The sequence below is a fragment of the Hibiscus syriacus genome, unplaced genomic scaffold (assembly GCF_006381635.1).
Source record: "Hibiscus syriacus cultivar Baekdansim isolate YM2019G1 unplaced genomic scaffold, ASM638163v2 tig00111398_pilon, whole genome shotgun sequence".
Lineage (NCBI taxonomy): Eukaryota > Viridiplantae > Streptophyta > Magnoliopsida > Malvales > Malvaceae > Hibiscus > Hibiscus syriacus.
In genome coordinates this window covers 1,334,726-1,350,165 of record NW_024063081.1, presented here as the reverse complement: position 1 = coordinate 1,350,165, position 15,440 = coordinate 1,334,726, and the positions used below count along the sequence as shown (strand labels likewise).

The following is a 15,440-nucleotide window of genomic DNA, read 5'->3' as shown; positions in this document are numbered from 1 at the left end:
AATAGTATTATATACTGAAGGTTGGTCTACTAGGAGAAACTCTGTGTTGATTGTGACAATATGGATTGGTTGCCATCGCCAGGATAACATGTAGCCTAACGGGTCCTTTTACCTGTACCAGGTGGTTGGAGAAACCATAGATACGTCTACAAGGTTTCAGTTACTCTTTCGACCCTTCTATCTTCTAGAAGGTTTTCTGTTGTAACACTTCCATTGTCTCTCAGTATTTTTCTAACAGTAAAATCGTTGATGTTAACCAACACTACTAGCATATTATCAACGATTTTGTCGAGAACCTAAAATGAATTTCGATCTTTAAAATTGATTTTTTAATCTTCTATTAATTGGGGTCTTTACTGTAGTTTCCATGGACATCACACTTCGCGAGTGTGACTTCTTACTCGATGATTTCGAATTTCTAAATCTCCTGTTGTTACATTAATAAATAATAATTCCTCTCGTTGACCGGGATGGGCACTTTAGTGAGGTTTGTAGCGAGGGTTGTTTTGAGGAATTTATTCCGATTGAGATGTGTTGCATGTATGGAAATGTGTATTATGTCGATCGTTGATAATTCATTCTTTTTGATTTGGACATAAAATCGTAGACGATGGTCTTTTGACTGTAGATCAATAATTTCGATAATAGAAAAGACATAAGGGAAGGATCTAAAAGGTAAAGAGTTCAAAGATCTTAAAGGAAGAAGATTCTTTTCCTTTTTTGCCCCGCATAAAAATTTGTAAATTAACCTTATGTCAGATTTAGAATTATAATTGTTATTCGTAAATTTACATAATGAATAAATAATGAATAAATACAATAGTCAATCATTAGATTTGGATCTTATAAAAGAATTAAATATGTTACCGGTGCAGCATATAATTCCATAAATACAACATGATTTGATGTTGACTCGAACTTAAATTCAAACAAATCACTACTCAAACTCACCTATGTAGCCCTAAACTGAGAGGAGAATGTGACAATAAGGTAGCGTTAGAGATGCATTGGCCTCATGGTGGAGAGCCGGAATTAAATATTTGCCAAAATCGTTTATTCACCCAGATTTATCCCTTTAATGAAAGTCGAGAGTCAAAACAAATAAAGAGTTGATTCATGGTTAATTAGGAACACGACGAAATGACACATATACCCTGACTGGCCATAAAATCTAGCTATCCAAATTTGACAAAATTCCAAAAGAAAGAACACGTTGAAATTAAAACCCATGCTCTTTTCATTTTTAAACCGCCAAGTTATCCACAGTTACTGAATCCGGTTACCAACTCCACCAGCCTTTCTTTAAGATGACAGACGACGCGTTGTTCAAGCAAATAAAGGAGTCAACCAAGGATCTCTCCGCTCCATCCTCCAACACCAGCGCCGCGTTCATTATCTCCAACGCTACCTCCCCGACGTCGGAAATCACGATCTACCCATTGACGCCGCCACTTTTAGATGCTCCGTGCCGCTATCTTGCTACGATGATTACGCCGATTACATCAGTCGATTAGTCAACGTAGACAACTACAGTGATGATCACGATCCTCTCAACATCTTGTCCGTCGACCCTCTCGTTTGCTTATTTTACAAGTGAATATTTGCTCCACTTATTTCTCTTAAAACTTGATAAACAAATTAAATATATTTGACTTTTTAATCTTCCTTGTTTTGAATAATTTAGGAGAGTAAAACTTGATTCGACTCAAAAAATAAACTTTTGTAATTTTATTTGACTCAGAAAAATTCGACTAGAATTATTTTAACTTGTAATTTTTATAAATTCAACTTTAAAAATTTTCAAATTTGAATAGAGTTATAAAATAAAACTCGAATAGCTCAAAAACTTTAGTAATTAGAGGATTGATTTTTAAATTTGAATCAAGTCTATTAACTCTATATGATATATGTATATCACATATAAAAAATACGAATAAATATATATGTATTATATATAGTTATAGAAAATAATTTAAATTGAAATCAAATAGTATAATAATATTACAATTATTTACAGAGTTAATTGCATGATATGTCTTTAAAATATGACTCTCATTTTAAATTAGTCCCTGAACTTTTAAATATTTTAATTTCATCCTTAGATTGTGACTATCATTCTAAATTAGTCCTCAAACTTTTGAACATTTCAATTTCATTCTCAAAATATGACCTTCATTCTAAATTGGTCCCCAAACTTTTTGAACATTCCAATTTCATCCCAAACTATACATATATCCTAATCACATCCCTTTTTAATAAAAATGTTAAGCCAAGTTATATTATTATATGTTTGAAAATAACAAAAATTTAGGTTACAGTATGGTTGAAACTAATTACATATTTCGATGAATTTGGGGATGGAATTAGAATATTCAAAAGTTTGAGGACCAATTTAGAAAGAGGGTCATAATTTAGGGATAAAATTAGAATTTTCAAAAGTTTAAGTACTAATTTAGGATGAGAGTCATAGTTTGAGGATGAAATTAGATTATTCAAAAGTTTAAGGACCAATTTAAAATGAGAGTTATAATTTGGGGACATATGATTCAGTTAACTCATATTTTACAATTAAATTTAAATAAAAACTCGAGCAATTTGACTTGAATCGAAAATTTTCAAATAAAGTTTGAATTATAAAATAAAACTCGTCAACTCGAATAACTCGAAACTTTCTAACTCAATTTGACTTGATGTAACACTCACCTTCAATGAAGCCTAAATTGATACCTTACTTCGATAATCAAATCTGATATTTTTTTGACATTATATCTAAATTTAAGCCTCATAATATTCTAATAGAATAATTTATTAATCTAATCAAATATTTTTATATTATTAAATTATATAAATAGTATTATTTTGCATATAAAAGATAATTGAAATTTAAACTTGAAGTTAAATACATATAAATTTAACCAAATCCATTAAATCTAAATAAAAATTATAATTAAAGTCAAAATTGAATAACTTAGTCATATTAAATTAAATTATATTTTTTGATGTTGAATTAAACTCAAACCCGATTATCCTTCTAAATATTGACTATTGAATGGAGCTCTAATTGAAACAAATTATTCTCTGAACTCACTTTATATCCCTAAACTGAGGGAGATTCAGGAGAAGGTAAAGGTTGCTACTGATAAGGAGTAGAGTCAGAGACGCATTGGCCTTAAGGATGTATCGAGGTGTGGACGAGGGTAATTGTAACACCCCCAACCCGTACCCGACCCGGATATGAGTCAGAGATACTACATTGACTTTAAAACACAACTCTTAACAAATAATAGCAAAATATTTGAACTTATATTAAGAAAATACGATAATATACATATTGTAATATAAGTTTACCAAAATATTCAGAGCATACACAACTTAACCCTTTAATTACATGCCAACTGCCATTTACATAACAAAATGACCTACTGATTAGGTTGCTTCTGATCTGATGGTTGCAGGAGTAATGCTGTCAAGCTGCTTCACCTGTCTCGTCTATTTTCTCGGATCCTACGTGTGAAACACTCACACGCTAAGTCATCGACTTAGTGAGGCAATAATAATAACAAGGCAATGTAATGAAAATGTCATGATCATATGAAATAAGATGCAAACATGTACTTAATCAATGTAGTCTACATCATCAATATCCATACCTGTAAGCGTATGACTTTAACATTCATGAATTTGTATTAATAAGTTTATTGGCCCATGATAGCATATTGAGAACCTAAGGTATCTGAGTAATGTGAGGTTGTGCACTATGATGTCACCACAGTTCGTATAAATGCACCGAAGTGCCGCGTAGAATTGCACCGTAGTGCCATATAATGATGTCCATAAGGACCACATAGAATTCCTTAAGAATCATATACATATACTAGGGATCAAGTATGTGTCTTTCCAAGACTTCACACATGTTCCACAGAATATATATATATCACGAAGGACCGCGTAGAATTGCACCGTAGTGCCATATAATAATGTCCATAAGGACCACATAGAATTCCTTAAGAATCATATACATATACTAGGGATCAAGTATGTGTCTTTCAAGACTTCACACATGTTCCAAAGAATATACATATGTCCCGAAGGACCGCGTAGACCCTCTACCCTTGGCATGCCAACTATACCTATAGTTCTCATCTACATAACATGGGCTTTTACATTTCACGTAGTCCTTATCGCGTAGACATGTAAATTCTTACCTCTTCACATAGTTCATAACTTTTCTTGCATATTCATGTCATATAATGCATTTTATATGAATTCATGTCATGTCTCATAATACAGAATATGCTCATGTACCAAGATATAAAATCTAGACTTATCACAAGTCTAGAATGAAGTATATTTCTATAATTATGCTATGCATATGCACCCACCTATATTTCTTTGCCGTTTCCTCGATCGATCCTACTTGTAGATTGTTCCCGAACTCGTGTAGGCTCGGTATCTACATAAACATAATTTCCAAGATGATTATCAGATGTCTATGTCTTGAAATTAAGCTTTAATAACTTACTAATTTAAGGAATTAATAGCTTAGTCTTTCTTTCTTTTCTTTCTTTTTTTTTCTCATGGGGGAATCGGTTCCCCCCCTGGGGGTATCGATTCCCCTCTAACATTCTGGAAATCCATATTCGTTGAGGGGGTATCGGTTCCCCTTGAATGGGTACCGATTCCCCTAGCCCAAAAATCCTATTTTGAGCTCGAAAATCATCTCCTTTCAGCTCAAATATACATATTTCACTCCCTTTAATACTCTTAGCTTTCATACACTTACTTAAACTAATTATTATCCATTCAATACCTCTAAACTAAAAAAACTAATCATCCATATAGAATTGAAGAATCTTACTCAAATTCCAACTTGTTCTAATTTCAATTCTATTACCTCATACTTCTTAATTAACTTATTGACAAGTCAAAAATCTTATTCAAACTTCAAAAACTCATCCATATCAAAATTTCATCTAAAAACTCTTTTTCCAAATTTATACCTAAAACACTTATCTTGTTGTCTTAATGTCATATAAGCTTTCTTTTAGCTTATATAACATCCAAACTTCCATTTCCAATCTAAAAATCAAAGAAACTACCAAGGTTCAGATTCTTACCTTAAACTTGGTCTTCACGTTTGGAAGAAGAGAAGAGTGAAGAGAAGATAAGAAAGAAGGAAGAAGAGATGAGAGGATTCTGGAATACTAATGCCCCACGTGGGTTATAATATAACCCCATAACATTTTTTAATTATAATTTTTCCTTACAAATGACCATTTGGTCCTTACATTCATTTCATATTTACTAACCATTCTTTTTAAACTATATAATTATTATACTTTAATCACCAATTGTTGAAACTTTGCAAATTAATCACTAACCCGGCATGGAGGATGTTACAAATCTCCCTCCCTTAAGAAAATTCGTCCTCGAATTTTCAATAAGAAAAGAGATGGGGATACTGATTCCTCATATCCTCCTCACACTCCCATGTTGCTTCCTCTACTTTGTGATTCTTCCATAAAACTTTAACCAATGGAATAGTCTTATTCCTCAATTGCTTAACCTCATGAGCTAAAATTTGAATCGGTTCTTCCTCATAAGTCAAGTCAGGTCGAACCTCAATCTCTTCTGGTGTCACGATATGAGAGGGATCCGATCGATATCTTCAAAGCATTGAAACGTGAAAGACATCATGTATCTTTTCCATCTCAGGTGGTAAAGCTAGCTGATATGCCACAGGTCCTAGTCTCTTTACAATCTCATATGGTCCAATAAACCGAGAACTCAATTTTCCTTTTCGACCAAATCTCAACACCTTCTTCCATGGAGACACTTTTAAAAACACTTTATCTCCAACTTGAAATTCAATTTCTTTCCTTTTTAGATCTGCATATGATTTTTGTCTGTCTGCTGCAGCTTTGAGATTACTCTGAATTATCAGGACCTTTTCTTCTACTTCCTGAATCAACTCAGGACCAAGCACTTCTTTATCTTTGAGCTCGTACCAGTTCAAAGGCGTACGACATTTCCTTCCATAAAGAGCTTCATAGGGAGCCATTTTAATACTCGACTGATAACTATTGTTGTAAGCGAACTCTTTCAGCGGTAAATACTTTTCCCATGATCCTTTAAATTCCATTACGTATGCTCTCAACATATCTTCCAATATCTGAATAGTTCTCTCTGATTGCCCATCAGTCTGAGGATGAAAATTCGTACTAAAGTTTAAACGAGTTCCCAACGCTTCATGCAAAGATTTCCAAAATCTAGAAGTGAATCGAGGGTCTCGATCAGAGACTATAGAAACAGGTACTCCATGCAATCTAATAACCTCTCTAATATACAGCTCTGCATACTTTTCCATAGAGAAATCCGTTCTAACCGGAAGGAAATGCGCTGACTTAGTTAATCGATCAACAATTACCCAGATTGATTCTCTTTTGTTCGGAGTCAAGGGTAACCCCGAAACAAAATCCATCGTAACATTTTCCCATTTCCATTGAGGAATGAAAAGCGGTTGCAATAATCCTGATGGAACTTGATGCTCGGCTTTGACTTGTTGACATATCAAACACTTAGACACAAATTTGGTGATGCTTCGCTTCATCCCTGACCACCAAAATCGATCCTTCAAATCCATATACATCTTGGTTCCACCCGGGTGCATCGTTAACGGACTGCAATGAGCCTTTGATAATATTTCTTTCTTCAAGTCGTCATTGTCGGGTATTACAATTGTTCCTTTACAATATAGATTTCCATCTGACTTAATCTCAAAGTCTTTAATCTCTTTGTTCTTTACTTGTTCCGTTCTTTTCAAACACATTTCATCTTTACTTTGCAATTCTCCTATTCGTTCCAACCATGCTGGTTTAAGGGTTAATTCTGCACAAAGACCACCGTCTCCCGTTAAAGATAATCTTGCATCCATAGCTCGTAAAGCTGCAAACGTCTTTCTACTCAGAGCATCTGCTACCACATTAGCCTTTCCGGGATGATAGTCAATTATCACATCATAATCCTTTAAGAACTCTACCCATCTACGCTGCCTCAAATTCAATTCTTTTTGAGTCATCAGGTACTTCAGGCTCTTATGATCCGTATATAAGTAACAACGCTCCCCATAAAGATAATGACGCCAAATCCTGAGAGCGAATACTACAGCAGCCATTTCTAAATCATGAGTGGGGTAATTCCTTTCATGTGGTTTCAACTGTCTCGATGCGTACGCTACCACCTTTCCTTCTTGCATTAATACACACCCCAACCCGTTATGGGATGCGTCACTGTATACTACAAAATTCTTGCCAGATTCCGGTTGAACCAATATCGGAGTTTCCGTCAGAATTCTCTTTAAAGTTTCAAAACTTTCTTGACATTCAGAAGTCCAAACAAATGGTACATTCTTTCTCATTAGCTTTGTTAGAGGCAGCACAATCATCGAAAAATTCTTAACAAATCTTCGATAGTAACCAGCAAGTCCAAGAAAACTCCGAACTTCAGACACATTCTTAGGAACTTCCCAATCCATTATAGCTTTAACCTTCTGAGGGTCTACTCTAATCCCAACTGCCGAGATCACATGTCCTAAGAAAATTACTTCGTCTAGCAAAAATTCACATTTAGACAATTTCGCATAGAGATTTTTATCCCTGAGAATTTGCAAAACTAGCCTCAAATGTGTTATGTGCTCTTCAATGGACTTCGAGTAAACCAATATGTCATCAATAAAGACAACAACAAACTGGTCCAGATAGGGCTGAAAAATCCTGTTCATGAGATCCATGAAAGCAGCAGGTGCATTCGTTACTCCGAATGGCATTACGATGAATTCATAATGACCATATCTCGTTCTGAAAGGTGTCTTCGGAATATCTTTCTCCTGGATCTTCAATTGATGATAACCCGAACGTAGATCGATCTTCGAAAATACCGAAGCTCCTTTCAGTTGATCAAACAAGTCATCAATGCGAGGAAGGGGATACTTGTTCTTGATGGTCACCTTATTAAGCTGTCGATAATCAATACAGAGACGCATTGATCCATCATTCTTTTTAACAAATAACACTGGAGCTCCCCAAGGCGATACACTTGGTCGGATAAATCCCTTCTCTAGCAACTCTTGTAATTGATTCTTTAACTCTTGCAATTCTTTTGGAGCCATTCTATAAGGTGTCATTGCAATTGGAGCGGTTCCTGGCATTACTTCAATTTGAAATTCTACCTCTCTATCCGGAGGTAATCCTGGCAATTCAGCAGGAAAAACATCAGGGAACTCTCGAACTATTGGAATTTCCTCTAACATTTTCTCTTGAGCTCTTGAATCAATCACATTTGCAAGAAAACCCTGACATCCTTGTAGCAATAATTTCTTGGCAGACATCACTGATATTACCCTTGCTAAAGGATTACACATTTCACTGATCACATTAACTTCTATTCCTTATGGACTCTTCAGGGTTACCTTTTTCAATCTACAATCGACATTCCCATAATAATGAAACAACCAATCCATTCCCAGAATCACTTCAAACTCGTCAAAGGGTAATTCCATCAGATTAGCAGAGAATTCAATTCCCTGAACCTTTATGGGATACCCCTTACAGACTTTGTCCACATGAGTACTATGCCCTAACGGATTAGTTACTATCATCACATTACTCGTAGCTTCTATAGGAATCCTCAACTCCTTTACTAACTTACTTGTAATATAAGAATAATTAGAACCCGGATCAATCAGCACCAATACTAATTTATCATACAACTGAAAAGTACCTGCTATAATATCAGGGTCATCACGGTCTTCACTTGTCTTTAGATTATATACCCGAGCAGTGGATCGAACTTCAGGTTGAGCAGAGAATTCAGACGGGTTCCTTCCTCTGCCTCTTCCTCGTCCTCTTTGTGAGGAATAACCAACTCTTCCAGATGGTGCAGGCTCACCAACAATCAATGGACAATCCCGAATAAAATGTCCGGCATCTCCGCATCGAAAACAAGTCCCAGCAGCCATACGACAAGCCCCATAATGGTTTTTCCCACAGTGCTGACACTGTCTCCCTTGACTCGGAGTAGATCTCCCAGTACCAGATTCCACTGACTGCGTCTGTCTAGGTCTTGCCTGACTTGCTCCCCTAGCAGATGATGCAACTGATTCTGATCTAGTTTGTGATCGAAATCCCGAGTCTCTTCCCATTTTTGTTGATACTGAGCTAGAAGAAGTAGTCGTCCTCTTTGATGTCTGAACTCTTGAGTCCCCAAATCTTTCATTCTGAGCCCTTTCAAGAGCTTTTGCACGATTGATCACCTCCTGGAACGAGGACAAGTTTAATACTATCAACATTTCTTTAAGTTTGGGGCGCAAGCCCTCCACGAACCATTCGCAAGCATCTTTTTCAGTAGGCACAAGCTCAACTGCAAATCTGCTCAGCTTATTAAACTCACATTCGTACTCATATACAGAGCGGCTCATCTGCTTCAAATTCATAAACTCCTGCTTCATTTGCCAGATAAACTGATCTCCAATATACTTGTTTTTAAATTCTTCTAAAAACAAAGACCAAGTTAACTGGTCGGTTGACATCCTCATGGTGACGTTCGTCCACCATATCCTCGCCTGACCCCTCAATAAAGACACAGCTCCATCTAATTTCTCCACTTCGGAACAGTGGAGACCATCTAACATGATTTTCAAATCATTCAACCAAAGATCCGCTGACACTGGACCTTCCTCAACTTCTCCCTTAAATTCGGAAGCTCCTAAACCTCTCAACTCTTTTGCTACATTAATTCTTTGAGTTAGTGGAGCAGAAGGTTGAAGACGCGTCAGAATAGCGTCTAACGTTCTGAAGAACGTATCTTGATCTTGCACAGGCACTCCTTGAGATGCCTGTTCTTCACCTTGCCTGGCCAGGGCAGGTGAATTACTGCTTTCAGCATGCCTATCTTCTCCCGCTTCACTTCGGGAGCTATTATGTCCGGACATCTAATAAGAATAAACACATTGTTCTATTAGCAAGACAGCATACTCATACTATACCAGATCAGAAGTTCTCACTATTTGTTGGCATGTATTCCATTTAAAGACTCTATAGACTCTGGTTTATGCCTAGAATCGGCTAAACCTGGCTCTGATACCATTAAATGTAACACCCCCAACCCGTACCCGACCCGGATATGAGTCAGAGATACTACATTGACTTTAAAACACAACTCTTAACAAATAATAGCAAAATATTTGAACTTATATTAAGAAAATACGATAATATACATATTGTAATATAAGTTTACCAAAATATTCAGAGCATACACAACTTAACCCTTTAATTACATGCCAACTGCCATTTGCATAACAAAATGACCTACTGATTAAGTTGCTTCTGATCTGATGGTTGCAGGAGTAATGGTGTCAAGCTGCTTCACCTGTCTCGTCTATTTTCTCGGATCCTACGTGTGAAACACTCACACGCTAAGTCATCGACTTAGTGAGGCAATAATAATAACAAGGCAATGTAATGAAAATGTCATGATCATATGAAATAAGATGCAAACATGTACTTAATCAATGTAGTCTACATCATCAATATCCATACCTGTAAGCGTATGACTTTAACATTCATGAATTTGTATTAATAAGTTTATTGGCCCATGATAGCATATTGAGAACCTAAGGTATCTGAGTAATGTGAGGTTGTGCACTATGCTGTCACCACAGCTCGTATAAATGCACCGAAGTGCCGCGTAGAATTGCACCGTAGTGCCATATAATGATGTCCATAAGGACCACATAGAATTCCTTAAGAATCATATACATATACTAGGGATCAAGTATGTGTCTTTCCAAGACTTCACACATGTTCCACAGAATATATATATATCCCGAAGGACCGCGTAGAATTGCACCGTAGTGCCATATAATAATGTCCATAAGGACCACATAGAATTCCTTAAGAATCATATACATATACTAGGGATCAAGTATGTGTCTTTCAAGACTTCACACATGTTCCAAAGAATATACATATGTCCCGAAGGACCGCGTAGACCCTCTACCCTTGGCATGCCAACTATACCTATAGTTCTCATCTACATAACATGGGCTTTTACATTTCACGTAGTCCTTATCGCGTAGACATGTAAATTCTTACCTCTTCACATAGCTCATAACTTTTCTTGCATATTCATGTCATATAATGCATTTTATATGAATTCATGTCATGTCTCATAATACAGAATATGCTCATGTACCAAGATATAAAATCTAGACTTATCACAAGTCTAGAATGGAGTATATTTCTATAATTATGCTATGCATATGCACTCACCTATATTTCTTTGCCTTTTCCTCGATCGATCCTACTTGTAGATTGTTCCCGAACTCGTGTAGGCTCGGTATCTACATAAACATAATTTCCAAGATGATTATCAGATGTCTATGTCTTGAAATTAAGCTTTAATAACTTACTAATTTAAGGAATTAATAGCTTAGTCTTTCTTTCTTTTCTTTCTTTTTTTTTCTCATGGGGGAATCGGTTCCCCCCCTGGGGGTATCGATTCCCCTCTAGCATTCTGGAAATCCATATTCGTTGAGGGGGTATCGGTTCCCCTTGAATGGGTACCGATTCCCCTAGCCCAAAAATCCTATTTTGAACTCGAAAATCATCTCCTTTCAGCTCAAATATACATATTTCACTCCCTTTAATACTCTTAGCTTTCATACACTTACTTAAACTAATTATTATCCATTCAATACCTCTAAACTAAAAAAAACTAATCATCCATATAGAATTGAAGAATCTTACTCAAATTCCAACTTGTTCTAATTTCAATTCTATTACCTCATACTTCTTAATTAACTTATTGACAAGTTAAAAATCTTATTCAAACTTCAAAAACTCATCCATATCAAAATTTCATCTAAAAACTCCTTTTCCAAATCTATACCTAAAACACTTATCTTGTTGTCTTAATGTCATATAAGCTTTCCTTTAGCTTATATAACATCCAAACTTCCATTTCCAATCTAAAAATCAAAGAAACTACCAAGGTTCAGATTCTTACCTTAAACTTGGTCTTCACGTTTGGAAGAAGAGAAGAGTGAAGAGAAGATAAGAAAGAAGGAAGAAGAGATGAGAGGATTCTGGAATACTAATGCCCCACGTGGGTTATAATATAACCCCATAACATTTTTTAATTATAATTTTTCCTTACAAATGACCATTTGGTCCTTACATTCATTTCATATTTACTAACCATTCTTTTTAAACTATATAATTATTCTACTTTAATCACCAAATGTTGAAACTTTGCAAATTAATCACTAACCCGACATGGAGGATGTTACAGTAATCACTCGAAAATTTCAAATTATTAAATATTTTAATTTTTTTTTATTATAATTTATTTTCATCCCTATAATTTTATTATTTTTTCCTAAAAATTTAAAAATTCGTTCTCATAACTTAAAATCTTACGTTTATATAGATGAATAACAAAATTAAATAGTTACCATATTTTTTGGCTAACATTATACACCTTAAATAAATAAAGGATAAACTATAAATTTAGTACTTAAACTATTACTTTTATTTCATTTTGATACTTAAACTTTATCCTTTAAAAAAATATACCTAACGTTTAGTTTAGGTTTTGATTTGGTATTTCATCATTAAAATATTAACAAATTTGTTGACGTGATATTTTTTAAATTTTTAAATGATGATGTGATATTATCTTATGGTGACACGTCAACATCACCATTAAATTTTTAATAACGGATACCAAAATGAAACATAAACTAAACATTAAGTATGATATTAAAAAATAATAAAATTTAGATGTCAAAATAGAACATAAAGTAACACTCTAATTGCTAAACGTGTAGTTTACCCATAAATAAAAGTCTAGATTCTAACATTTTGTCATGACCTAAATCTAGCTGTCTAAATCTGACAAAATTCAAAAGAAGAAAAAAAGAGAACGGGTAGAACACGTTGATGATAAAACCCGTTCTCTTTTTTCATTTTTAAAGGATCCGTCACCGCCAAGGTATCCACAATTAGTGAATCCGGTTACCAACTCCACCGGCCTTTCTTTAAGATGACAGACGACGCGTTGTTGAAGCAAATAGAGGAGTCAACCAAGGATTTCTCCCGTCACCAGGCCGACACTCTCCGCTCCATCCTCCAGCACCAGCGCGGCGTTCATTATCTCCAACGTTACCTCCCCGACATCGGAGATCGCTATCTCCCGATTGACGCCGCCACTTTTAGATGCTCCGTGCCGTTATCTTGCTACGATGATTACGTCGATTACATCAATCAATTAGCCAACGGAGACAACTACAGTGATGATCACGATCCTCCCCACATCTTGTCCGTCGACCGTCTCGTTTGCTTCTTTTACAGGTGAATATTCTGCTCCACTTATTTCTTTTAAAACTCGATTAAATTTTTTTAAATTTATTTGACTTTTTAATCTTCTTTGTTTTGGGTAGTTCTGGAACAACTTCAATGAAGCCTAAATTGATACCTTACTTCGATTCAGCGCTTTCAAAGGCGGCGTCGTATATAGCTCATCAAGGAAGCGCTGTTGTTCTTCGTAGGTAAAATTTGTATTCCCTTGTTAAATAAGTGAAAAGAAATGACCTTTACTCAAGTAAGTTATGAATTATGATTTGATCTTCTTTTCAATTCAAAGACAATGATAAACTTTTTTTCTCCAATTTTTAGGTTTTTTCCTCCAAGGCCTGAAGTGAACCAGAGACTGGCATTTATATATGCCGATAGCATTACAACTACTAAAGGCGGCTTCAAGGTAATGGCTGCTTCTTCGTTCCCATTCCACAATAGTAGTAATGCGAACTATTCTCTGTTTATGTCTTTCGCTAGCCCCATGGAAGTGATTCTTGGATCAAATGTTGAGCACCAATTGTACTGTCACCTTCTCTGTGGTCTTAGAAATTCTGATTCTATAGATGCTATTCATGCCCCATATGCATTAGGTTTGATTAGAGCTTTCAGGGCATTGGAATCCAAGTGGGAGCAACTATGTAATGATATCGAAAAAGGGTTTCCGTGTTCAGAGATTAATGATGTCCGAATGAGAGATTCTGTTGTTGAGGTTCTCAGTGGACCACAACCATATTTATCGAATAGAATTCGATTGATTTTTGAAAAGAAGGATTGGGGTGGGATTTTGCATAAATTATGGCCAAATGTTCGATATATTAGATGTGTCACAACCGGGAGTATGAAGCAGTATTATTCCAAACTAAAGCACTTTGCAGGAGAGGTACCTCTGGTAGGTGGGGATTACTTTTCATCAGAATGCCCCGTGGCCATTAACTTGGATATCAAGCAACCACCAGATCAGACTAGATTTGTTATGCTTCCCACCACCGGATATTTTGAGTTCCTTCCATTTAATTCAACCGAGAACGAAGTTGTCATTGGTGAAGAAACTGTGTATGTTTGTGGTGTTGAGGTAGGGAAGATGTACGAAGTAGTAGTGACTACATATAGAGGATTTTATAGATATCGTCTTGGTGACATTGTAAGAGTTGTTGGTTTCTATAACACATCTCCATTGCTGGAGTTTGTGATGCGTGCTCCCAAAACTTCATTCGAGATAGTGACCGAGGGAGATTTGATGGCTGCCATGGAGAGTTTTCAACTTGTGATAAGAAATACCATGGGCTTGGCAATAGAGATAGTGGACTTTACGAGTTCCATTGACTTCGATTGCAGTCCTAAGAGACTGAAGATCTTTATTGAAGCTCAAGACTGTGATACGATTTTGCAGGAAAAGTTGCGGGGATCAGACCTTAGAAAATGTTGTTCTGCTGTCGAAGATGGTTTGGGAAGTATCTATAAGGTGCAGAGGAACAATGGTGAGATAAGCCCTTTGTCACTATCAATTTTGAATTGTGGTAGCTTTGACAGGTTACTAAAGCTAGCAATAGAGAATGGAACTCCAGCTAGTCAATATAAGTCACCTAAGATTATAAGAAACCCTAGCATTGTTGATGTTTTGGAGGAATATGTTCTTGTGAATATAACCTTAGATTAAGACCTCTATGTGCTTAGTGGCTTTCAGCCTTTTGATCCTTAATGGAATACCCGGAAAGTTTTTGTTATTTTATTATGAGCATGAAATGTCATACAAACTATAAATGGAAAACATGTGTAGTCTATGGTCATATTTCTAATATAATATTGAAAATTTATGGTGCTCATTAAATGCAATTTTTGTCTAATATCGTTTATAAACACTCGTTAATTGGTTGAATCAGCTGATTTGATTTTAAAAAATAGATATGTAAAAATACTGTAGATATCAAGCTGATGACCCCCGCGAACAAATACAAGAGAATTTTGGTGAAAGAAAAGAACTTGATATATAATCCTGACCTTTAGTATCTATTTATAGAGATAGAT

At 35.5% G+C, this 15,440-nt stretch overlaps 1 protein-coding gene across 1 annotated transcript; it reads left to right on the top strand.

Moving 5' to 3' along the window:
- The first annotated feature begins 8,881 nt into the window (after window positions 1-8,881).
- Window positions 8,882-15,142, top strand: LOC120161000 (probable indole-3-acetic acid-amido synthetase GH3.6). The gene is made up of 4 exons (XM_039171309.1): window positions 8,882-8,902; window positions 13,036-13,409; window positions 13,499-13,606; window positions 13,734-15,142. Exons 2-4 carry the CDS (start codon window positions 13,102-13,104, stop codon window positions 15,070-15,072), a joined length of 1,755 nt encoding a protein of 584 aa, XP_039027240.1. The 5' UTR covers window positions 8,882-8,902; window positions 13,036-13,101; the 3' UTR covers window positions 15,073-15,142.
- The last annotated feature ends 298 nt before the right edge of the window (window positions 15,143-15,440 follow it).